The 26,976-nt window shown below is 35.3% G+C and overlaps 1 protein-coding gene across 1 annotated transcript in view; it reads left to right on the forward strand.

Annotated features, from left to right (window-relative positions):
- The window catches only part of LOC144450554 (muscle M-line assembly protein unc-89-like), a 144,961-nt gene that overhangs the window by 102,134 nt on the left and 15,851 nt on the right, over positions 1 to 26,976 (forward strand). Inside the window, exons 28-56 of the mRNA XM_078141198.1 lie at positions 1,162 to 1,437; positions 1,891 to 1,945; positions 2,476 to 2,636; positions 3,191 to 3,388; positions 4,158 to 4,469; positions 5,256 to 5,298; positions 7,174 to 7,289; positions 8,741 to 8,938; positions 9,639 to 9,954; positions 10,614 to 10,969; positions 12,216 to 12,319; positions 12,739 to 12,888; positions 13,386 to 13,473; positions 14,089 to 14,225; positions 14,591 to 14,907; positions 15,642 to 15,812; positions 16,123 to 16,192; positions 16,975 to 17,067; positions 17,178 to 17,327; positions 17,698 to 17,775; positions 18,200 to 18,382; positions 18,955 to 19,050; positions 19,689 to 19,797; positions 20,224 to 20,450; positions 23,362 to 23,581; positions 24,175 to 24,450; positions 25,159 to 25,443; positions 26,127 to 26,214; positions 26,448 to 26,648. Of these exons, the coding sequence (XP_077997324.1) occupies positions 1,162 to 1,437; positions 1,891 to 1,945; positions 2,476 to 2,636; positions 3,191 to 3,388; positions 4,158 to 4,469; positions 5,256 to 5,298; positions 7,174 to 7,289; positions 8,741 to 8,938; positions 9,639 to 9,954; positions 10,614 to 10,969; positions 12,216 to 12,319; positions 12,739 to 12,888; positions 13,386 to 13,473; positions 14,089 to 14,225; positions 14,591 to 14,907; positions 15,642 to 15,812; positions 16,123 to 16,192; positions 16,975 to 17,067; positions 17,178 to 17,327; positions 17,698 to 17,775; positions 18,200 to 18,382; positions 18,955 to 19,050; positions 19,689 to 19,797; positions 20,224 to 20,450; positions 23,362 to 23,581; positions 24,175 to 24,450; positions 25,159 to 25,443; positions 26,127 to 26,214; positions 26,448 to 26,648 (5,074 nt within the window). The remainder of the gene's footprint in view (positions 1 to 1,161; positions 1,438 to 1,890; positions 1,946 to 2,475; positions 2,637 to 3,190; positions 3,389 to 4,157; positions 4,470 to 5,255; positions 5,299 to 7,173; positions 7,290 to 8,740; positions 8,939 to 9,638; positions 9,955 to 10,613; positions 10,970 to 12,215; positions 12,320 to 12,738; positions 12,889 to 13,385; positions 13,474 to 14,088; positions 14,226 to 14,590; positions 14,908 to 15,641; positions 15,813 to 16,122; positions 16,193 to 16,974; positions 17,068 to 17,177; positions 17,328 to 17,697; positions 17,776 to 18,199; positions 18,383 to 18,954; positions 19,051 to 19,688; positions 19,798 to 20,223; positions 20,451 to 23,361; positions 23,582 to 24,174; positions 24,451 to 25,158; positions 25,444 to 26,126; positions 26,215 to 26,447; positions 26,649 to 26,976) is intronic.

Consider the following 26,976-nt stretch of genomic DNA (forward strand, 5'->3'; position numbering starts at 1 on the left):
TGGAGCTAATGATAAAATTAACCTCCCACAATGGTCATGGTAACTATGAATTGATTATCTGTTGTTACAAACAATGTATCAACATTGTTTACAATACTAATTGATTAGTATTTATTATCACATATCCCATGCAACATTCAACATGGTGGGTTTGCAAGTTCCCTATTGTGTTCTGTCACACTGTCTAAGCTGTTTACTGCATGTGGCATAATAGCGACTTTCTTGACATTTTATATTATTAGATTATTATGCCATCTAGTTGTTTATTCATTATTCAATACCAGGTTGCTTTGCTGATAGCAAATGATAGCAATTCAAATTCCGGAAATTACTTTTTGAAAGAAAGTGATTAATAAGTCCTGAATGTACAGCATTTTTATTTTCAAAAGTCTAATTAGGTAACTCTTTGACAGAAAGTGATTGCCTAGTTTTCAATGCAGTTTTAATTTCCTCAGATGAAAATAAAATGAAGAAAATGTCAGAAAATGTCTTTTTGACAGCTAGTGACTGTTTGCCTAGTCTATAATGTACAGTACTTGTACATTTCCTTGGTTAAAATTTAGAAAATTACTTTTCAACACATGATGACAGTATGACTAGTTTTGAACTGCAATAATGCTAGTTTTTATGTAGCATTTTCTGATATTAAGCTCAAAGCATTTTAAATTTATTACCCCTGGCATAGACCTATAATGACACAACAGCTCTTTATAGTACTTCCTCAACTAGCTGGGTAGCACACAATCCATCGTAGGTTCTATAGCACATTGGATTAAAGCATTCACATAGCAACCATATTGAACCACTACCCTACTAATTAGTACTTATTATCACATTTCCCACGATGCAACATTCAACATGGTGGGTTTGCAAGTTCCCTATTGTACAGCTGGGCTGATTAGGGCAAAATTGTGGTTCAAACTTACCCTTGAAGGACTTTAGCCATTCATAAACAAATGTTACATTAAGGCTCAAACCTGCAACCTACAGATTCCAAACCAACCACTCTAAGTATCTATTCAACCATCATGACCCCACAACAATGATATATAGATGGAAATGTTATGTATACTACTTTTAGTCATTCTGTATATATCTGTACTGAGTTGGATGATATTAAAATTCACAAAATGACCTATTCACTATCTTTTCATTGTATAGCACCTGAATTCACCAAACAACTGTCAGACCAGGAAGTGAATAATGGAACCACTGTCCGGTTTGAATGCCATGTTCAGGGTATACCTGATCCTGATATTCAATGGTTCAAAGATAAGAAAGTAATCCAAGAAGGACCTCATTCTGTACTCTATCAAGATGACCACCAGTGCTGTTTGATTATTCACAACACTACAAGACAAGATGACGGTGTTTATACTTGCCAAGCAACTAACAAAGTTGGCAGTGCTAAAACATCAGGAGAACTTGTGGTCGAAGGTATGCAATTATATCATTATTTTAAAGTTGTACAGAGAATAGAAGTACAGATGTGTTTGTTTACTGCGATCAAAAGTGATTTAGTTATTTATACAACAAGACAAGATGATCCTTTCCAAGCAACTAACAAAGTTGGCAGTATTAAAACATCATGAGAACTTGTGGTTGAAGGCATGCTTATATCTGTATTGATAATGGAAGTATTTTTGTTTACTGAAATCAGAGGAGATTAGTTATTAATGATACTACTAGATTTTCAAATTCAAAGCAAAAAAGTTAGGAGTACAAAGAAGAATGAATGGAGATATAGCTAGCTGGGAATCTGACTATAAGTATAACAACGTAAAAAAATATTTTCATTTAAATAAAATCTACTTTTGAAAAATATGGCTTTAAATAAGAAAGGGGGTAATTGAAAATGTGATTAAATTTACAAATTCTTCTTTTTTTAAGGTTCTGGATCATCAGAATATGAAACAGCACCATCTGCAGAAGAAAGTGTTTCAAGGTAAACTGAAGGACCTTTAATGAAATAGTGCCCTCTAGTGGCAGCAATGTGCATTGCATGCCACGTTGAGACAACCTGAGTTGTGGTCTTCCTTTCACAGAAAGAATGCTATTGTGCATTTTCTATGAAACAGGCAGATTCAAACAAATACAGCTAGCATTGTAGCGATATATTGTTATGAAATAGAGCGTGGTGATATATTTGAATGGATATCTTGTCAAAAGAGCGCTAATCTATATTTTTGATTTGCTGCATAGTCTGCTGTTTAACTCTAAGAGCAACTTTTACAGAAATTGTTTACTTCAAGTTCTGTTATCAAAAAGAAAGAAAACATGAGTATCAAATGCCTCAAGCAACAATAGGAATTGTTACTTTTTCTGGATAAGGAAAAGTAGTAACGATTCATTTCAGTTTAATATGTTTTTCCATGGAAGACCTTTACCCCAAATATGTCCATTGTAAGGTATGTAGAGAGTGGCTCTTAAATTCAAAATTTTTACAGCGCTGATTTAATTTTTCTCATATTGCAGTAGAGATTCCCCAATCGAGGAGGTTCAAAAACTTGGTGCATGGAAAATGCCAATGGTTACAATTGGTGTAGAAGAAGTCACTGCCCCTGAATTGACAATGAAGTTACAGAGCTTGGTAGTCGAGAAGGGTACCACTGCAAAACTAATGTGTGGAGTGACAGGTAACTAAAATATATTTCATATCACTACAGTCTTTTCACTAAAGCTTTGGGAAACCTGTAACAGAAAGACGGAAATATGGTTGAACTGGCATAGTTTAAAACTCAGCCTACCAAATAACAGGTTGCATTCTCAGTGAGATCAACATTCAACATGGGTTGTCGGTGGCCGAGCGGTTAGCTCGTACGCCTCTTACCTCTGCAGTCTGGGTTCGACCCCTGCCTGGTGTCGGCTGGGTTTGATTTAAAATTTAACCAGGTCTGTATGTAAGAAGGGTGATGCTCAGTTTGACCTTGCCGAATAACGCAGGTTTTCCCCGGGGTACTCCGGTTTCCTCCTACTTCTTGGGCACTAGGGCACAGCTCAACAAATTTTCGAATTTATTTGGACGAATAAAGATTATTGTTATTATTATTATTATTATTCTACTAAGATTGTTTCTTATGACGTAACTTTCAGGAATTAACTGACTCAGAGTTGATCATGTTCACATTTTTGAACATCTCAACAGATGTACTTGAACATGAATCTTGACATCCTCTTGTTTGCTTTTCAGGAATACCCAAACCAACAGTAACCTGGTTCTTTGGAGGTCGACAGTTACGAAATGAAGGTCGATATCGCATATATGATGAAAATGATATGTACTCCTTGGAAATATCAGACTGTCACTATGACAACACTGGTGAATATATCATTACAGCTACCAATGCTGAAGGACAAGTCTATTGTGCTGGTGACCTCATGGTTCAAAGTATGTTGTCATCTATGTCATCATATTTGTTAAAGGCTAAGCCCTCCATACTATTCACATCCATCCCCCAATAGACTCTTGAGTCTGAGGAAAACTGTCTTCAGCACTTGAGAATAAATAAAAGTTAAGGGCACAGGTTTCAATTCCAGGTTCTCAGTGGCACCATAATACATAATACATAATTACAAAGAATTATTCTTTTGTTCTGGACGAACTTTCGCTACAACTCTGCCATACAACTGTTTTCACATCGAAATATAAATCTTAATTTGAACTGAACCATATTTGTCAAAGGCTAAGCCCATGCTTATTCCCTCACCCACCTCCAAATAAACTCTTCTCCAGAAAAACTGCCTTTTAGTTCCTGAGAAATAATAAAAGTTAAAGGCCAGGGATTTAATCTTAGGTTCTAATATTAGTTATCTTATCAGTGGAGCCATAAGGATTGTATACGATTATTCTTCTGTTCTGGACAAAATTTCTCTAGAACTCAGCCCATAGACCCTCTGTGCTCTGCCATACATCTATTTTTCACATCTAAATGTAAATACTAATTTGAACTGGACCTTCAAGTCTCTCTTCTTGAAAGTGACACACACTGAGTTTAGAAGCTGTTTTACTGATGTAAAAACAAACCGTGATTCATACTATTCAAGCACAATCTTTCTATTGATACACACCTTCAATCAATGGCAAATACAAATTGTGTCTTTCGGAGGGCCCACTAACTCAGTACTAATTCTCATTTTCCTGTTATCTCTGTTTTTAGCTCCTGAGGGAGAGAGAAGATCTAGCTTCACCCAACCATTGTTCATGCAGCCTCTAAAAGACATCAGTGTGGTTGCAAACAGCTCAGCCCGATTTGACTGTCAGGTGACAGGAGTACCAGAACCTGAGATTCTTTGGTTTCATGATGGTTATGGGATACATGAAGGCGACAACTACATCATGGAGATCACAGATGAAGGATTTTGTTCACTTATTGTTGTATCAACAGATAAAAACAGTGGTGGGGAATATTCTTGTGTAGCCTCAAATGCAATGGGTAGATCATCATGCTCTTGTAAATTAAAAATACAAGGTGAGAATTCAGGTTTACTTGCAATACTACTTGTACTAAGGCTAGTCTGTAAAGTACGTTGTGATGGGACACCCTCACATGTCAGTCAACCCCTTTGGATAGAGCAGACCAGTGAGGGCAGTGACATGATGTATCCTAGTAATACTAATAGTATTCCTACAGTCTAGACTTTTTTCGGTCAAATAACAAAATAATTGAGCCATTACCTGAACCTGGGTGAAGGAGAGAGTTAGTGAGTGAGCAGGGTGTACATTTTGTGAATATTTAAGTTAAGGACTATGAGTTATTTTGTGCACTTGTGTGTCTCTCTGTGTATTAAAGTGGCCATATGGATGAGGATTGGGTATTTATTTTTAATTTTTGATTTATAAACAATTTTATCACTTACTTGAAAAATGAATGTAAAATAACATAGACCAAGTCTGTGCTTGTGACTCAATGCATTGCAAAATGCTAAAAAATTAGTTTAAAAAAAAAGTTTGTTATTGTACGTACAATAACATACATTTTACACATTTATCAATCTTTTGCAATTTACAAACAAGGACTTGACATATGCTGTTTCACATTGATTTTTCAAGTAGGATGCCATGATAAAATTGTTTTATAAATTAAAAATCCAAAATACCAAATCCTCATCCATAACTTTAAAGAGAGTTGACAACTTGTGTGAGCTCTTTGTATTGCGTGTAAATGTATGAAAGTGAGACAGATTTAGAGTGTGACATTCAGGGTTACAGAATATGTAAAAAGATTCTGAAAATATTAATTAATTCTATAACACAGAGTCAGAAGAGGAATCATCAGAAGATACTGAGGAGACAACCAGGTAAATCGTCTTTACCAATCAGTCTAACTAAATCTACATGGTTTGACCTAGACTTTCAAAATAAACACAAAAAGTACGAAAATCCTTTAAAACTCAATAAAAAGTTATATGCCAATATGTCGAATGACCAGATAACTGGTACATGTACATGATGAACAGGTCCAGCTTTTACTACGCTATCTTCAAGTCTGTTCAAGTCTAATGTTGTTCGTGAGAAGAATGAACTTTTGGAGATGTCCGTGTTCCAGTGCCGTATCTGGTAGAACCAACTTGTACGAGTATATTTTCTTCCAAAGAGTTACATACATGTATATTATTACTAAACTGCACGCAAATTTTATCAAATTTGCTTCCTTAGCTTTTTATATTGACCTCTTTGGTTTTTGTGGTGTGAGGTAGGTGTCTGTGTGAATAGTTGGACATCTTTGATATGTCTTACCTGTTAAACTTTCTCGTGATTTGATAGTTGACATCAGAGAGACTATTACGTCAGAAACTCGAAACAAACAAAAACTGTCGTCTGCTGCCTGCGCTGCCTGCCCAGCAAGTTGTGATGAACTCTGTGTCTGTGAAGAACAGCGGAGAAGGAGTGTATACAAATTAGTCCATAAGACAATGCCTTGAGTGTTAATGCTACCTATAAAACATTGAATCATAGTGGGGTTTACCTTGAGAGGATTTAACGAATTCTTGTGTACGTACCTACCAGGAGCAAACTGTACTGTAGTTTTTCAATCAACAATCAGCTGGCCTATGAGAACAAATGAACATCGCCGAAAAAGTTCAAAACGAGGCAGAGTGATGTACAATGGGAAAATTCAATGACCAAAGTTGACTTTGGAAATAAAACTTTAAAATCTTCACGCTTATTAATTTCATAACAATCTATCCCACTAATTTCAAAATAAGAAAATGGTCTTTGTTTCAAATGTGTTAAGTTGTCACAAATTATGCAAGGTGACCTGGCTGTTCTAGTTACTAGTTGCTCCCCCCCCCCATAGTATTTAATAGGAAACTCCCAAACTTCGGACATATCCGACGTTCAACGGTTGCCACACACATACACACACACTCACACAGTGCAATGTGTACTAGCTTTTCACACTCATAGCAAAGTTTAGCCTGAAAGATATAGGCGTTCCTTCCGCTTATATAATGCCCTGTGGGATAGCAAGTGATTACAACATCAGACCAACAAGACTTTTCTAGTCTTAGCAAAGTTCTGACAACAACTGTAACCGTAAGTGAACTTGGACGTTGTATTATAGCAGGGTACATGTGTCTGTGGGTATGTAACCATGGAGATTACACAGTCGTAAGGCTTACTTGTACACGCCTTCAAACATGTGTCAAAGCTTCGACGATTCAGAGACGGTCGATCGGTACGATCGGGTACAGTCTAAAACACTCAACAGGGCAGGGCAGGGCAGGGCCTTGGTTCTTCTGTCGATCGCGTTATGCTGTACGTATACGTGTATAAATACGTGTACAGTTGGGTCGCCTTAAATTAGTAATGGTAACAACATGAACTACGTGTAAACTTGGCATGTAATATCTCACACCGCTTCGTTAGTGGTCTGAGTCACAGACAAGAAGAAATGCTGTCAGGTGGGAGGTGTTAATCGTTTGTTTACAACTTCAAAGAAATCTGCCGACTATAAAGGGACTTTATGATTTGAACCACAGTTTGTCCAGACTAAAGGTTCATTCAAAATATGGAGGTAAAATTACTGTTTCAGTACACAAACGCGAACGGACGCTCAGTCGACCACAAGAGTAGTAAGGTAGTCCTGCAATATTTGTAGACTTGTAGCTATCATGTCCCTCCTTGAGATTGTAAGTTTAATCAGATTGTATCTTATTTTGTTAACACAGAGTTACACGAATACGGCAAGTTCCAGAACAGATAGCACCAGAATTTATTGACAAACCAAACAAAGAGTGTCATGTACTTGCTGGGAAAACATCTAGAATCAGTTGCACTGTCAAAGGTAAAAATAACATTTGTTTGTTTGATTGATTGCATGGATGGACATGTAAGTATTACTATTAGTAAGGTGGTTGGTATGTAGTTGCAGTAATAGTATTAGTAGCAATAGTTTTGATTTTGGGGTATTTTCCCACTTTTCATCATTTGAGGTTTGCGCTGAAAACTAACTTTTTGCCAGAATGAAAAAAGTTCAAAAACATTCCTAAAAACAACTCAACGTCAAAAGTAATGCTACAATTTTTGCAACTAGTTGGTATATGCTACCATTAATTTGTGTGTTTGTAATTTTTGTTCCTATGTTGTTATTTATGTTGTAAAGTATGGTCAATTGATGTAATAGCTAATAATCAACCCTTATCAGTATTTAATAGATATACAACTTATTCATTCTATTTACCAAATTGTACATGGACATCAAGCCAGTATACATTGCATGTACTTTGAAAGCATCATCATTGACTCTGATACTTGGTGATAGATACTAAGATAGCTAATTTACATTCTTGTAAGCAAGAGCATATTTTTCACCTACACAATAAAAAAATAGCGTGTACATAAGGTATTAAAGAGACAATGTAAATAGACTAACAAGAAGTGTTGTGCTGCTCAGTGTGTCCTCAATGGCTTTGAAAGGGATAATGGCCTGTGAGGGCGCCCCCACATGGCACAGAGCCTTTGGACTATGGGTGTGTTCAAGATAAAAGCAGTTAGTGATCCTTTAGCCTGTCCATCTACTATGTTAGTTAGCACTGTGGCGAGACTAGCTAACAGTTCACTAACAGCCTTTATCCTGAACTCGCCCTATATTTTATACTTCAATTTTATAAGGAGGATTAAATTATATGCAGTAAAGGGTTGGTGTAGTTTTCGATAGTACAAATAAATGGAAAATGCATAATTAGATTGCTGCTACTGGGGTGATAATAGGGTTATTTTATATCCACTTTTTCCATGCTTTCATAGGCTGTGAGGATTTCTGTAATGGTGAGCAGTGTACACTATCAACACATATATTTTATTGTAGATGTAGAATTCTTACATCCTGGCAGTCTGACAGTTTTGAACAAGAATTATGGGATCAATTTGATCACACACACTGTCACAGTTACTGGAAACCAATGCACACAATAAAGAGGGCATGAGAAAATTAATCCTACATTCCCACTCTAAGATGGAATATCTCGCATTTGTTGGGAATCTGTCATACTCAAGAAAATTTCATTAAACAGTTATATTTGATAAATTATTTTCCTTCATTATTTTAACATGTTTTGTAGTTAGATATATTTTAGTATATCCTTGACCATAGATTATGTTATGTTTTGCAGTTACTAAAGGTTGTATAACTGTACAGTACATTGCATTCTTTGGATTAAATGACTGCAAATTTACAAATCTAGTAATGTGGGATTATTATCTGGATTATAATTATTACCATTATCACTATTTCAGGTTCACCAAGTCCTTCTGTAGTTTGGTTCAAAGACCATAATCCAATCAGAATAGACAGTCACTATCAGCTACACCTGATTGGCAATACAAGAACGCTTCTGATACCACAGACTGCGTACAGCGATGCAGGTGAATACACCTGTGCAGCAAGCAATGCCAGTGGAGCGGTCTATTGCTCTACAGTACTACATGTGGATGGTGAGTTGACAAAAGTACAAGAGATTTATCATCAAGAGTATTATCATAAATGTACTTAGTTGTTTGAATGAAACATACATCAAAATAACTGTGCTAAAATAGTGATACAGCACAGTTGGCATGCCGCCAAGTGGCCCTGAATGAGAATAGTATACTAATTTTTGATTATTGATGTTGTCTGCATCCATCATGGCCACGATATCCATACAAAGTTATAGTCACAAAACTGTCAGAAAAAAGAAAAATGGGAAAACTAAACTATTGAAATAAGGTGCTTTGTTATCAAATGTTGTTTTTGAAATTTGTTACATACCTCCAATGCCACTGGGGCAATCTATTCAATTATTCTACTGTAGAAGTAGCTCTACTTGTCATATGAATGGTTGGTTGGTAGAGTTCAAGTAATTTACACACCTTGAAAGAAAGATTGTAAATGTATCAAATTATTGTACAGCTCAGATTTTAAATAAATGTAATAAAACAGTTTGGGATCTGTCATTTCAATATTACAATAGTGTTTGCAAATCTTTTGAATACACCTGTTCAGCAACCAATGTGAAACCAACTTTACAAGTGAGCTAGTATATGTTGAATGATTGCCCCAGTGCAAATTTCAGTAGTTACAATTAGGAAAAACTTCAGATATCCATTCCATTATATCTGTTACAAGAAATCAAGGTATGTTCTATCAATCCAACAGAACCAGAATCATTCAGTAGTGGTAGTGAAGAGTCTGGAGAGTTGAGTCTGTCAGAAACTGAGATACTGCCACCCCATGAACCATTGGAAACAATTACAGAAGATAGTGAAGAACAAGATGTCGAGGAAATCACCATCAAACCAAAGATTGTTCAGCCAGTCGCATTGACTCTCCAATCTGTCGCTGCAGTCGCATTTGTACAAGAATTACCTGCAGTTGTTGAAGAAAGAGTTGAAGAAATAAAACCAGCTGAAGCTGTTGTGATTTTGAAAATGCCAGATTCAGAGAAATCAGCAGAACTTGGTGTTCCTATTCAGTAAGTCATTTTATTTAATTTTGTTACTTTTTTGTTTTGTACAAAAAATGATTACGCAAATATCAAAGTGTATAATGATAATGATATACAACTGATGTAAAAAATGTGGAGATTTTGCAATTATTACAATGATGCTTTGCATATTAATAACCATATTTGCATAACTTTGTGGCATCAAAGTACATTGAATTAATTCACATACATTTAAATTAGTTGATTTGCATATTTCCTCTCAATTTCTTATCTGAATTTTAAAATTATGACATGCATTGCTTGCTTATGATCCAGTATTGAAATTGTATTGCATACATTTATATTTGCTGATTTGAATACATGCTTTCAATATCCTATTTAAATATGAATATTTTGACATTATTGTGATCAGTTATTGAAATGGGATTTTACAACAAAATTGCGAAAAACATTCTCTCATATTGTCATTTTGCACACAAGTATGATCCCTGAGACATGCCTATCTGCAACAAGGGTAAGATTGTATGTGTATATTGAGCCATACAATAACATTTTTGCAAATTAATTTCTAACATTATGCATATTTATAATTTACATAATAAAATATTCATATTCGTATAATTAGCATAATGTTTGAGTTTTATACATGATATATAACACCGTTTTTGTATTAATTTCTACCACAGACTTGAAGCTGAATTGGCAAAAGAACAACTACTTCCAACTGAGCAGTCAGCAAGTTTTCCAGACAAAGACAAATTGCCAGTATTTGTGAAGAAGATTGAGTCGTCAGAAGTCAGCAGGGGTACCACGGTGAAATTTGTCAGCAGAGTTAGTGGATCACCAGGAGTAGTGGTGTCTTGGTATAAGAATGAAGATGAGTTGGAAGATGATGATCATTTCTGTATGGAACTTGATGAGACAAGAGGAAACTATTGTTTAATGATTAATGATGTCACATCAGATGATGAAGGGAGATATACCTGTATGGCAGCTAATTCATATGGACAGGTTGCATGTTCTGCATACCTACGTCTTGAAGGTTAGTACAAGTAACTATGATTTAGGTGTGAGAGTGAATGTTTATGAATTCTTTGTTCATAGTTGCTAAAGAAAATTTCTACTGACAAGAGTCAAAATATATTTTACAGTGTTGTTGCTAAGGTTGGGGAATCCAGGCAACAGAAAATGGAAAGGGGTAAAACTGGCATAGTTTTGCACACAATCTACCGTAATTTTGTTTGGAAACCCCAATATTAAAAATGACTGGGGAACCCTAGTGTTTTTGGAACCAAAAGACAAATTTTTGCTGACATTTCATCAGCACCGTCATGGATGTACTCTTCCAAGACATGTGTTATCAGTCCACTATAGTACACCACTATAGTACTTTTATATGCAGTAATCAATAAGTTTTGTTTTTTAGTGAATTTCAAGTTGTCTTTTATAGTAATCAATAGTGAACGTCAAGTTTTTGGTTTTGGTTTTGATTTCTATGCAAATCAAGTTTGTACTTTTTTTTTTTTTTTTTGCTTTTTTTTTCTCAGTATTGTAAAGCGCATTGAGGCTGTTGCGTAATGCGCTGATAAGAATTTATTATTATTATTATTATTATTATTATTATTATTAATGATGTTTATGAGATGTTGGCAAACATTTGGGATTCACTTCCAGGAAATGTTATGACTCAGTGATTAGAAATGTTCTTTAGTTAATATAATATAAGATGTCAATATATGATTTATCTCTTAGAAATACCATTTTATATACTCAGTTCTGATAGTGTATGTATATTCAGCTGTGTGTTGCTATCATATCATATCATTATACATGTATATTACTCATCAATAGAATATTTGATCTATCAATAATATTCAAATCATCAAATGCAGGAATACACAAGATAAACATTTTCATTGTACAATTCTTCATTTTTCAAACATGCTTACAACTTCCGTGTAAATAGAGAGGTAGGTATCCTTCAAATTCTATTCACAACTGGTGAAGTGAATTTATGTCTGCAAACTCCAAGAGGAAACCCATGCTCCTAACCTTATTTAACCATCTTTGCATGCTTAATTTCAGTGGTGTAAGTTTTTATGCCTCCCAAGTTCAGACTTCTACATTGAATTTGGCTAAATTACATCCTTGGATTTCCATGGCACTGTAAAGTTCACAAGTTATTTGTATTAAAAATCACATCTCTCGTAAAAGACAAAATTTAGTTTGAGAATTCCTCATTGCTGGTTAGGTTATCAACACTTACTAATATTTTGTTGTCTTTTTAGGAGTAGTTAGTAGTGCCACTGATTCTGAACATTCTACCAGTACTAGTGATGCAAAGACAAATGATGAAGATAAAAGGACCAAACAGACATTTATTATTGGAGAGGTAGGTTGAACTTGTCCAATTATGGTTTGAAGTACAAGATGTTGGCTATCGGATGACTTTGAGTGTTGTTATGGTGATGGTTGTAGTGGTGGTGATAGAATTGATGATGGTGCTGGTGGTGAGGAGGAGGAGGATGATGTGTATGGTGGTGGTGGTGGTGGTGGTGGTGGTGGTTGTGGTGGTGGTGGTGGTGGTGGTGGTGGTGGTGGTGGTGGCGGTGGTGGTGATTACGATGACGATGATGATGACAATGACGATGATGATGATGAGGGAGAGGATGGTGATCAATGCACAAGTAGTTAGTACATCTATTAAGGTAAAGTTGAGGATGATAGATGTGTTTGTACAGTGATGTATTGAATATGACTTTGATACATTAAATCCATGGGAGTAATTTTGTATGTTTTTGTTATAAACAGGAAACAAACTATATTTACACAGTTATTGATAACTACATGGATGAAAGTGGTAGATTGGTATTAAACATAGGTGATCTAGTAGAGGTACTAGATACCTGTACAAGTCTCCCTGACAGATGGTGTGTCAGACACCGTGACAATCCAACTATGGTAAGTTTGTCTCCCTGACAGATGGTGTCAGACACCGTGACAATCCTACTATGGTAAGTTTGACTCCCTGACAGATGGTGTGCCAGACACTGTGACAATCCAACGGTGGTAAGTTTGTTTCCCTGATGGATGGTGTGCCAGGTGTTGTGACAATCCAACCATGGTAATTTTGTCTCCCTGACAGATGGTGTGTCAGACACTGTGACAATCCAACTACATGTGTAGTAATTTTGTCTCATGGACAGATGAGGTGTCAGAGACTTTGACAATCCAACTATGGTATATTTGTCTCCAGGACAGATTGGGTGTCACACACTGTGATAACCAAACTTTGGTGCTAAAGTTTATGAAACTGTTTGAGACAATCATGCTGTTTATTGTTATTTTAGAAGAGTTTCAATTGCAACAATTTGTATCAATTTGACATTGACTACATTTCACCATCAAATGTTATTGTATATAAAGGTTTCATTGTTACAATATGCATTAATTTTCAGGTTGGTTATATTTCACCGTCATTACTACAAAGAGAGTCCAGTATTGAAAAGAGTGCTTCTGAAGCCTTATTAGACAAGTTAGCTGAAAGTAAGTCGTGACTCAAAGTTTCACTTTATTAATGATAATTTCATCAGTGATATTTGATTCTTGTGCCTATCAGACACTTTCATAAAACTTTCACCTCAATTCTGAGAACCAAATTTTCAGGTTAATTTGCTTTTGCATGTTTATTTTAGTTGGAGGTGTACTTGTACTTCTTTCAGATCTGAAAGCAGGACATGGCAACTTTCTTCTCAAGCTACATGAAAGTGCAAAAAAAATTAACTTGAAATATCGTTCTCAGAATTGAGATGTAAATTTGAAGTCTCACATGTAAATGTAGCTAGAGATGAAAGTCACCATGTACTTCTTTCAGACACTTTTCTGAAACTTAACCCTTTCATTCCTAGAGACGACATTGGAATAAATAGAAACTTGATTGTAAGAACATTTTCTAAAATTTAAGAATATTACTTCATTGGGAAGTAATATTTCTTGAATTCTGATCTAAAATGAAGTTGATCTTTTTCCAAAAATTACAGAGAAACAAGAATTTTTGTTCAAAAATTTTGGCGGGAAAGTTTCTAGTCCTGAAAGGGTTAAACATCCATTCTCAGAACCAAAGTTTCTCATTTAGATTGTGTATTAACAATTTTATCATAGCTGGAGATGAAAGCCGTCCTGGACTGCTCTCAGACACCACACTAAAACCCAAACCTCCATTCCGAGTACCAAGTGTCCATAGAGATTCTGGGGGATCTGATTCATCAGAAGCTGAAGATATCAAAGTAACACTTGAGGTAAGTATCAGACACTAGAAGTAATGTAAACCAAGCTTATAGTATTATAATGAGCTCATTATTATTCGTGATGTCATGCACCTTTCATGTGAAAGGTTCTTATGAAAGGTTTTGGAATATAAAGTAAAACATGTATACCTTATATGATAATTTTGGTCGGAAAGTATAGTAAATACACACGGAACTCAAATCTCGTAGGAACCATGGTAAATACATTGAAAATGTAATACCACCCTAACAAAAACACTGGTAGGGAACGCTAATGAAATACAAAGAGAACACAGTTAGATTTGACTTACTGGCCTAACAAAAGTACTGTGTACAAGACATTGGAATTAAAGTCTTGGTGACATGTCTATTTTCAGTCATTTGAAATTTACATGGCTGTCGCCGACTACACACCAGACCCTAGCAACACTGAAGATATCCCTCTAGTGGACGGCCAGTATGTTGATGTACTAGATTCAAACAGCGCCACCCAGTGGCTGGTGAGAACAAAACCGACCAAGTCACATCCACCAAGACAGGGTTGGGTACGTCCCAGTCTGCTGGAAAAGAAGACACATACACAGTATGAAAGGAAAGAAAGACCCAAATCCAGGGAATTCCCAGAGATGCCAGAAGAATTCAGTCAGCTGGAAAGAATTGGTAGTAAAGAACTAGAGTACATGAAGAAGAGAGAGTAAGTTAGAAGTCACCACAGCAGCCTATCTGGGCGGTAATAAAATCTTGCCCCCTACCTCTAGTGTTATATAAGTGAACTTCTTTTGTTTTCATAAAAGAGCAAAGCATCCATATTTATGGTACCTGTTGAGAGTTCTACCAGCTGCCAGATGTATAACATAATGAATGAAAATGGAATTTTTCGTCCAGCTCCTTCCCACACTGTGCTCAAAATTTATTACTTGTAACACAGACCTAAACTTACACAATGACCCTTCGTACTTTGTCAACTGACAAGGGAACATACAAACCCTGCTACCTCTATAAGCAGAGCCACAGGATTTAATCCTTCACACAGTGGCCTCTATCCTACCAGATCCCTATTTATACAGCAGCTTTAGCATATTGTAATACAACCAGCAAAACAACATTGGTATGTTTTCTTGAATGGAGTGTGTTAAGGAAAGATTTCACACAACGACAAAATTAGGTGAAATTAACAATACGACAGACAGAACAGAACAAGGAATGCCTCTGATGTAGGTACAGGTGATGCTTTTATCAGTTTGTTTATATCTGTGGAAGTTAGAATGTAACACTACCAGCGCTGTACTCTCAGTGTAAACTTCATGTACTATAAAGCATCATGTGAGGGCGCCCTAGGTTAGGAAAGTGGGCACTAACATGCATTTTCAACATGTCAACTGTATAGCAACAACTACATCTATTTGTCTTTTTATACTACCATCACAGGTATGTGTTAGAAGAGTTGTTGGCCACAGAAAGACAGTTTGTGAAGGATATACAGTTTGCTGTACATAACCACATGAAAGCAATGGACAGTCCAACTCTACCATCAGTACTACAAGGCAAAAAAGATATGATTTTTATGAACTTGGAAGAAATTGTAGATTTTCACAGCAAGTAAGTGAAATGGATTTTATGAAATTGCTATGACAACTACTGTATATAAACTTTAGATAGGTGTGTACTGTTCTTAAGAAATCACAATTGTCAGTCTGTATGTCAAATTATACACTAACACACATTGGTTATCATATCGTAATGTTGTATACATTCCAGAAATTTTAAAAAAGTCTTAATCTTTTGCATTTATTTTGATGGGTTAGTCTGAAAGTTTCTATTCCAAGACACTGAAATTTGAAATGTCAGATATACGAACGAAGAAAGAACTTTTCGAATTTTAAATTGTTTGATTGTGTTTTTGTTGCAGTATTTTTGTGCAAGAACTTGAAAACTGCAATGATGATGCAGCCAGTGTCGGCCGTGCCTTCATTAAGTGGGTAAGTGTAAGCAAATGTTATTCAAAGTATAAGCAGTGTTTTTGCTAAGTTTGGGGAACAATGGTAACAGAAAGGGGTAAAAATGGCAGTATTTCCCCATAAAGTCTATGATAATTTTGGTTGGGAACCCAATATTAAATGACATGGGAACCCTGGTAGATTTTACCTACTTACCATCCTTAGCAAAAACACTGATAAAGACTTGAATATGGCATGTTCTGACTACCTACTCTGTTGCAATTCTTAAAAACAAGCTTCAATCCCAGATTAGGGAAAATGCATTAAACTTTCAACATGGATATCAACAGCATGGCAGTACAAGAAGTAGTCAATAAAGTGCATAAAGATAACTTTGCAAGTTCACACTGGAAAATAGCAATTTTTCAAAGAAGGTCTACAGTACTTAATAATTGTGGCCCTCACTTCCTGGCTTCCAAACAGCACTCCTAGAGTCCAAACTATGTAATCTTTTGTTTTTTCCATAACCGGAATATGGTGTTTTAAAACTCAATATATAACAACTTGAATGGTTTAAAAAATATCCAATACATGATTCTAGTGAGCTGAATCAAAAATTGTATCACTTTGCTTTACTTAGTCATCTTCACTGTCTGCAAATATAAACTTTTTTATATACAACAACACACTAGCAATCATGATTGCATATGTAAAGAGTGTGTTGTTGTTGTTGTTGTTGTTGTTGTTGTTGTTGTTGTTGTTGTTGTATATACATGTATGTAAACATAGACTTATTTTATCTTGTATGACTTTACCTACTTTAGCAACCCAAATTTGAAATGCATGTCCAGTACTGCAAAAATAAGCAGAGATCCGAATCTTTCCTGTCAACTCCAGTTGTCAAGAGTTACTTTGAGGTGAGTTGTATTTCTCTTTATATTATTTGACTGTGTTTATCTATTCAGATCAAACTTCTTGGTACGACTGATGAAACCATGATTGTTGTTGTTTCTTTCCTCCTCTGTAGGAGTTTAGTAAAACACTAGGTGGAGACAAGCAGCTGAGTTTGTCTGACTACCTTATCAAACCAGTACAAAGAATCACCAAATATCAACTACTACTCAAAGAAATTGTCAAATACACCGCAAGAGCTAAACAAGATTGTGCCGACTTGGAGGTAAGTATTTGTGAGAGATATCAATCAATCAATTAATCAATAAAACTACTAACCAATTGATCAACCAGTACAAAGAATCACCAAATATCAATTACTACTCAAAGAATTTGTCAAGTATACAGCAAGGGCTAAACATGACTGACTTTTAGGTAAGCTTATATTAGATTTATTAATCAATCAATTATTGTGTTGGGCTGGAGGCAAGCTTTGTCAGACCAATCAATCAATCAATCAATCAATCAATCAATCAATTTACCAAAACAAATCATTTTTACTTTGAAATAATGAATGTAGTATAAATAATCAAACAATAATGCCATAACTTGCATTGGATAAATATTTGATTCCTTTTGTGTTTTTATTTTTCCAGTTGGCAGTGGATGTTATGTTACAAGTACCAAAACGTGCCAATGATCTCATGCATATTAGTTTGATTGAAGGCTTCCCAGTAAGTAGTAATAAACTTCCCCATACACTTCCATATATGGTCAAAGACTAGCCAATAGTGGCATCAAACATCCTCACACATTTCCAAATATGGTCGAAGGCTACCCACTAGAATCATCAAACTTTTTCATTCTCTTCCAAATATGGTCAAAGACTAGCCTATAGTGTCATTCTTATACTTTTCCAAATAAAGTCAAAAATTTACCTTTACCTATAAAAGGTCAAAACTTACCCAGGAAGTAGAATAAAACTCTCCTGTGTATACTTCCAAATATGGTCAAAGACTAGCCAGAATTGGTACTTTAAGGTATTAAACATCCTCCCCTTTGCCTACTTCCAAATATGGTAAATGTTTGGACTAAATCATGATAAAAGTTTCTTTATAAAGTTTTTATAGATATTAAAATGTTGCTGTTGTTTTACAGGGTAACGTTGAAGACCTTGGTGAATTGTGTAGAAAGGACCAACTGATAGTGTGGGATAGTAAACCTAAAGGCAAAGGAAAAGATAGACTGGTTTATCTCTTTCATAGTCTTATTATGTTTACTAAAATCAAGAAAGAAAGTAAATTGGAGTCTCCGGGCTATCTCTACAAATCACATATGACAGTGAGTATTTGTTTAGCAGTTTGTGTGTTGGTTAGTTAACTAGTTTATTTTTGTTTGTTTGTTTGTTTGTTTGTTTGTTGAAAAACATGACAAAATAATACAAGTCAGTAAAGAGAGTATGATTACATAAATAAATGGGAAGGGATCAAAAAATAGTTGTCTGTCAACTAATCTAGTCCAATCATAATCAGGATATAAATCAATAATGGAGTAATATATCCTATTGGACTTGCTGTTATTTTGAGTGGTAACAATAAGTGAATGAAATAACAGTAAGTCTTGTAGGATAGATTGTAATTGTCATTATTAACCTCATACCTGAATGATTGAAAACATTCACTAAGATATCTCTGAAAATCACACATGATGATCATTAGTTTCAAGTTTGTGTGTTTGTTTGTTTGTCTGTGTGTTTGTTCGTTTGTTTGTTTGTTTGTGTGTTTGTTTGTTTGTTTGTGTGTGTGTTTGTTTGTTTGTTAGTCTGTGTGGTTTGTAAGTTTATCTCTGCAGATCATACATAACTGAGAATCGTGTACATTGAGGTATTTTAATGTTTTGTTTTGTTTCCATAGTTACCTGGTATTGGAATGACAGATGACCTTAGTGATGATAGAAGATTTGAGTTATGGTATGGTAAGGCTACGTCAACATCACTGATGACTCTTCAGGTACTTTATCTTATCAATATAATGTATTCACCCCTCCCCCCTCCCCCCACCCCCCTTCCCCCACAACTAACACGATCCACACAATCTGCAGTTGCTAATGTCTACACACCACCACTACTCTCCCCTCATAACTACCACTTCATGTACACTATCTCCACCACCATCCTAGGAGGTACTTATACCAAGATTCAGTGAGTTATTGCAATAACTATAATAATTATGACCATGGTCATAATGACAAGGGCGCCCTCACTGGCCAAATATGACAAGTCTGTTCTAGTAACCAAGCAATAAATGGTTACTAATCATAGTATCTTATCTTATCTGTATAGAGATTCAGACATCCATTTACACAGATTAAATACTAATGTTACCAGGTTCTTAATGATTGCGACTCTGAAGAAATTGTACTCGTCAAATGCAACCATGAATGTAAAAACATTTATCCTATTTCATCCTAAATGCCTTTGTCATGATTATACTACAGAAACATGTAAAATAAATGATTTTGTTCAAATTTATGGAAATTGAAAGTTCTATATTCTAACTTTGGAAATAGGGAGGATTTATTTATTATTTGATATTTGATGTAACTTAGTTTAATCTTTTGTAATCACATGTTGTGTCCTTGGTTTTAGGCCAAGACTATCTATGTCAAACAGGCTTGGGTGAAAGAGATTAGAGATATATTAAGTAGAACACAGCAAGAACTTCTAGAAATTAAAGCCATTGCAGAGAGAAGATACGGTGAGTTGATTATACCCTGTTTACATGGTTGTGAAAAATCCTTCCTGACAGTCATCATGGTTCGATGTTTGTGTAAATGTTGTTATGGCCCAAACCATGCTGAAACTGTTCTGACTTCAGACACCTATAGGAGGTTGTGTTAATATTCTCTGTCCTGAGTGAATGTTAGTGACCGTCCCTGCATTTACCATTCTATGTACAAATACAAAACCATCCCATATGAGGGAGAGAAAAATTTGCACAATTGTATGTGCTGTACATTTGTGACATCAGAGGTCACCAGTTGGTTGTTCGCACACAATGGTCAACTTGTGTGGATGCCTGGCTGGCGTATTTCAGGACAGATATGCCGATATATACGTTATGTTATGGAGCCTTTCTTACAGTCTGAAATCATGTTGATAGAGTGTCTTCTTTTTTCTCTAGGTAAATCTACTGACAGTGTTAGTTCTGGTTCTGAGGTCAGTTTTCCGGGAAAACCAAGTCCAATACCACTACGTAAATTTACAGCAGCAGCTGGTAAGAGTGAGAGTGTATCTAGTGGAGGTACCACACCAACCCTTACACCAGCCATGAGTCCTATGCCACTAAGTCCTGCATCTGGAAGTCCTAGACCTTCTAGTCCAGCAGTGCCAGGAATTCCTGGACCAGAGGTAAGGACAAACAAAATGTGATAGAACCTTACAAGATGTGCATGTCAGTCAAAACGTGAGTGTCAGACAGAACCTTATGAGGCATGAGTGCCCGACCTTATAACTTAAGGTGTGAGTGCCCAACCTTATAAGGTGTGAGTGCCCGACGAAATCCAATGAGGTGTAAGTGTCGGCCAGAACCTTATAATGTGTGAGTATTTTTTAGTCCGGGTTGCCATGCATACCTTTCTAAATCTTAAAATCTCAAAAATAATCCTCCCTACTTCAGTGAAGACAACTGCAGGGCCAATCATGAACAAGCAAATGGCAAATGACATCTGTCCCACACATACACACTTGCTGCAAAGTACTAATTTAATAAAAAGAACAGTAACTTCCATAAATAGTAGACTGAGTGACAGGTTTGTTGAGAATAAAAAAAAAAAATTGTAGCACCATTTTAGACAAAATGCAACTAAAAAAAACGTGACAAGAAACAATTTTTTGGCCTAAATACATTTACCAACAGGTGATTCAATACTGTTCAGGGTGTACAATATTATATAATTAAGTTATTATATCGAACAAAAGAGTTTTAAAAAATGCTCCAGTCGTACCTTTAACTGAGAGAATTCATCTCCATCTTGAAAAAAGTAGAATGACTAAAATAATACTACACAGATGGAAAGGTAATGTCATCTTAGGATTTCTAAATATACATGAAGCTAAATTCCATATCCTAAAAAAGACTTCATACATAAAGTAGAAAACATTCCTAGCCTTAGGAGAATTAAACTAATCACTTACACATACTAAATTTTCCTTTCCCTTACAGCACTTTCACAAAATCATGACTTTAAACAATGTGAACTTTTTTGTGAACTTCATTGCACAACTATACTTTCTCAGTGTAAAGTAAAAATCAGTAATAACTTACTGTTCAAATATAGTATCAAAATTTGACAACAAATCTACATACAACTTTCAGAAAAGTACATCGACTCAGAGAGCAAGATGTTCTTTTTCAGAATCAAATCAAATCAAATCAAATCAAATCAAATCAAATAACTTTATTGTCCATAGTGTAAACATGGAAAATCATTTTTAGTCACTCATGTCAAAGAAAAAAAAAAAAAAAAAAAAAGATGACATGCAATAATCAAAAACATTACCAAAAGAAAATAAGAATGACACAGGCTGAAATGACTGACTTTGTGACAGTGCTGATCAACAGAAAGTTAAAAAAAAAAGTGACATTAGAATAAAATAACAGATGTAGATGACATGAAAGTTAAAATTAAACTTTTCTGGAATTTGAAATTGAAATTGTTGATGGAGTATTAAAGATAGAAATTTCTGCATGCCTTTGGTACATGGAATAAAGATTAAAGGGATATGTACTGTCAGAAAGAACTCGATATGTTATATCCTCTTGATGGAATTCTACTCAAAGAAAATTTTCAGTTTGATTGATGTCTGAAATAGTTCACACCTTTGCTACAACTGTATTGATTTCTGATCAATTTTAACATCTTTGCTACAAGTGCATTATCAAGTTGATACAAAGTAGTAAAAAATCTCTGTAGTAACTGTCAGTCAAATTTCACAGAATACCTTTATTGTTGTCATTTACAACTCACAACCATCTGTGAGACTGTGTAAAAGCTAATAACACGATAATTATCTGGTGAGTGGTGGTGAATTATTGACATGTTCATGAGGAGTGGGGTAATTATGCCATAACATGCCCCCTACATGTATATGATAAATGGATGATAGTTTCATCACATGTAAGCTTATCAGTCCCAGACAACTATGTGAAAGTTCAGATTGTGGTCGTGATTAATTCACAGTTGTGTAACTTAAGATGAATAATATGAAATGGATGTCATTCCCCTTGGATTGATTTATTTCCAAATGTAAGAATGTTAACGTAATGTTTCAGTGCAGACAGCCATCCATCACTTTGTCTCTTCAGATAAACTAAGTACTTAAGGGAGAGTGTTATACAAAGAAAATAATTAACGACAAGATGTAGGTTCATGGGAAATAAACAATAACAAATTGTACCTATTCTGTTATGATATAATTATAATTAATATTAATAGATTTTTTATTTATAGTACCACATTTCCACTGTCACACAGTATTGCAAAGGAACAAGAAATGATTGGAGCATAGAATTTAGTCATATATATGCTTGAAATCAAAAGAATCTAAACTCTCAGAAACATTATGACCCTGCAGATTGATGTCAAGTTACACTTTTTCATAGAATTTTGTTTTCACCCCAAAAACATACCTGTTTTTATGAAAAAAATCAACATGATAATAAAATTCACACAGTTACATTTCTGAAAATATAAAGTTTTAGATAGTTAGGCCTAGAAAAAAATTGTTTTGTTCCGGTTACCCGACCACCACCTAGTTTCTCAGGCCAACCCTAAACTTTTTATTTATGTATTTGAGAAAAAAATTAATAAAATCGCAAAAATTGTGTGAAGTCTCGCAAGAAATAGTGAATGCGGAAACTACATCAACTTTAAAAAGACAATGTAAAACTGTTCTTCCAATCTGTAATGGCTGTACATCTGATGAGAAGAAACCAATAACACAGAGACCATATGGAAAACAACGGAAAATATAACTACCTGAACAAGAATGTGAAAAAAGAAATATTCAAAAAATAAAATAAAAAATCTACGTACCCCACCTATTCTAAAATTGAGCGTAATTGAAACCACACAATTTTTTTTGTTGGCCTTATCATCATTATTTACTAAGAATCATTCATTTCAAAATATGTCATTTATCCTGCACTAAAACCTGTATCTCAACCTTAAACCCCAATGTTTGTCTCCCTCATCAGACCATTAATTGCCATGGTTACAGTCATTTTTGTAATTGACTTTGTTTTTCTCTCCCTCATCAGACCGTTGTCGTTGGTGAGACATACGAGGTGACAGAGGATGTAATGGCAGAGGGTGGTGATGAAGTGGTGATAACTAAAGGTGAATCAGTCAAGGTGATTGCAAGGGGAAGTAATAACACGTACAAGATCCAAACTACACCAACCGATAACTTTCCTACAGGCCAACAGGGCTTTGTACCAGAGCAGTACCTACGGAAACCAGAACCTAAACCAATCACAGGTGAGTAATGTATACACCAACAGATAACTTTCTTACTGACTAGAGGTAGGAATACCCAAACCAATCACAGGTAGGTAACATATACACCCGGTACCTACAGAACCAGAAGTCTACCAACCACAAGGTTATTTACCAGAATGATATCTATGGAAACCAGAATGTCTACCTACCAAAGGTAAGTAATACATATACCCACCAATAACTTTCCTACTGACCTGCAGGGTTATGTATGAGAAACCAGAACCATCACAGGTAGGTAACATAGATACCTAGCGATATCTTTCCTACCTGTCAGTAGGACTATACATAAGCCAATCACAGGTGGTTAACATGTACACCAACTGATAACTGTCCTACCAACCAACAGAGCGTTGTACCTAGACCAGTACCTACAAAAACCAGTGCATATACAAATAACAGGTATTGACATCCAAATTGAGTTGTTTCTCCCAACTAACATGGGAACATGTACTTATAAATTTTACTCTTTTTCTAAGAAAACCTGTGACAAACTTTTTTATAAACTCATGATAACTCCTGAAATTTTAACTGAAACTAAGTATGATAGTTGGATTTTTATTTTGACTCAACAGAAGCACCAAAGTGGATCCAGAAACCCAAATCTTGTACTGTCATGGCAGGACAGACAGCTACATTCTCCTGCAAATACAAAGGTATTCCTAAACCAGAGATTGAATGGTTTATACAAGAGAGTGTATTATTAGAAAACAGAATGGAGATTACACACACACCTGGTCAAAGTACTATGTGTATCTACAATGTCAAGGTTGAAGATGCTGGGAAATACAAATGTGTTGCTGAGAATGCTCTTGGTATGGTGTCAGTAGCAGTCAATCTCCATGTACAAGGTATAAAACTTAGTTGTTTGAGAGGTTTAGTTGCATATTAGAACGCGTACACGTACAGAAGTGTAATCTTGCAGGTATACTCCACATGATGGATAGAAAGTTACCATTAGCTAAGGCATTCAGAACGCAAACTTGAAAGACAGTTGAACATTCACATCCTTTGTTCACAATGAATATTCATGAGAGATGTTTTTCACTGAAGGGAATAAGCACTTAGGAGTCATGAATATTCATTGTTCAACCATGCATTTCTGCTGACTCCCATGATGCATTAGTCACAGCAAATATACCCAATAAATTTCTCTCAGCGTGTCATATCTCAATGGAACAATTTACCAGAACACATCATCCAAGCCAAAACTATTGTGGACTTAAAATTAGACTGGACCAGTACATGAACACTACAATGGATTATATGAGCCTTTGAGGCTTTCTTTCCTGTCTTGTCATGGTTAATTTACAACTATGGCAATCACGTTAAATCACGTTAAAGGCACAAGATCAACTTCCTGTTTCTCTGAAATCATAAATAATTGTAGGTGATGTAAAATCATGAAATGACTCTCCAGAACCCAAATTTTATGAAAATATCTGTATTTCCTCGAGTGGTGTTCCCCTTTAATATATCATTACTATTTCCTGTTTTTTTAATTTATGTATAATTTATTTTAATTAGTTACACTAATAATTTATATTTTGATTTTACAGCATCACCAACATTTATCAAAACTTTGAACAATGCAACTGCTGCAGAAAGTACAATAGTACAACTAAGCTGTATAATAGTAGCCTCACCTGAACCCCATGTCACATGGTACAAGGACGGTCTACTTATTATGGAAGGAGGCAAGTACATCCAGGAAGTAGACCAGGATGGAGTGTGTACTCTGACTGTGAGTGGAGTCTGTAGCTATGACTACGGAGAATATTCATGTAAAGCTGTCAACTTGGTAGGAGATGCATCTACATCTGCCAAGCTAACTGTACCATCAGGTATAAATATACACTACATCTATTCTCAATATTATTAAATTGACACAACCGTAGCTTTCGTGAGTAAAAGGAAATCGCTTGCATTTCAAACTACTTGGACATCTTTGTAGATTATTTCAAGGATAGATTCTGTTTGTTTCTTAGTGGCTAAATTCCTTGGGCAAGATTTGAACCACAACTGTGCCCCAGTCCACCCAGCTGTATAATTGGGGACCTGGTAGGATAGAGGTTGCAGTGTGAATGCTTTAATCATATGCGCTTATATAGGCTGCAATAGATTGTATGCTCCCCAGGGAGTTGAGGAAGTATAAAGGGGCCGTTGTACAGATATAGATCCATGCCAGGGGTAATAATTGTAAAGTGCTTTGAGCACAGAGTGGGAAAGCACTATATAAGAACCATCATTGTTATATTATTCAGACTGACTAAAAAGATAGCCCAAGTCAAAAGATACAAAAGCATGCACACCAAGCAAATTTAACATGTTATGATACCTTCAACATACCGTTTTGTTTCAGAATCCATTCCTGATTCAGGAATAGGTAGAAGTATTTCTAAATAGTATGACACCTTAGTGGGTTATTTCAAAGACACTGTAGATTTAGAATTCAGCAAATTATACAAAAGTGTGTACACAAAGATAAACACATGTTATGATACCTTAAATGTACCATTTATTTCAGAACCCATTCCTGAAGTGTTGGAAGATAAAACTGATGAACACACACTGGATGTCAATGACTTCTATGATATCAAACACCAGCTGGCAAGGTAATTAGGAATACTGTTTTTTTATTTTTTTAAAAACAATTTACACAGAAAAATTAGACAACACAGGAAAAAAGACTGACAGTCTGGGAAAAAGAAAAGATAAATGCATAGCAACATAAGTAAAGTGGGTAGCAACACAAGTGTAATTGGTAGCAAGTGGATTAAACTAGGCAACAACAAAATGGTTAGCAACGCAAGTAAAGTTAATCATATATTATTTAATATCTTTGCAGGGGTAAATTCTGCAAGGTACACCTGTGCACAGACAGTATCAGCCAATCAAATTATGTTGCAAAGTTCATTGGTTATCATGATGCAAGGAGAATTGATGCCCAACGAGAACTCCAAACTATGAAGAGTTTGTTACATCCATCAGTGGTTCATCACTATGAGAGTTTTGAATCATCCTATGAGATGGTCATTGTTATGGAATAGTAAGTAGATAATCTTTAATGTCTATTTTTATTAATGTGCCAGAGATTACTTGCACCAGTACACATGCATATACTAGTTATATTTCACTGCAATTCAGTACCAGAAAACATTATTGCATAGCTGCTTGCAAATGAGAGTACAATCGTTCCTTGATACAAAATGGCATGATTGTGCAGTTTGAATTTTACGGAAATTTGAAGTTTTTGATAAACATATGTAGTGATAACAGAACCCCATGCTATATGAGTTTGCAGTGTGGGTATTCAGGGGTACATGTATTTGCACTCGTGTTTGCAGGGTTTTCTGTTGCAGAGAGCATTGCAAACA

This window comes from Glandiceps talaboti, chromosome 20, assembly GCF_964340395.1.
Source record: "Glandiceps talaboti chromosome 20, keGlaTala1.1, whole genome shotgun sequence".
NCBI classification, from domain to species: Eukaryota; Metazoa; Hemichordata; class Enteropneusta; family Spengelidae; genus Glandiceps; species Glandiceps talaboti.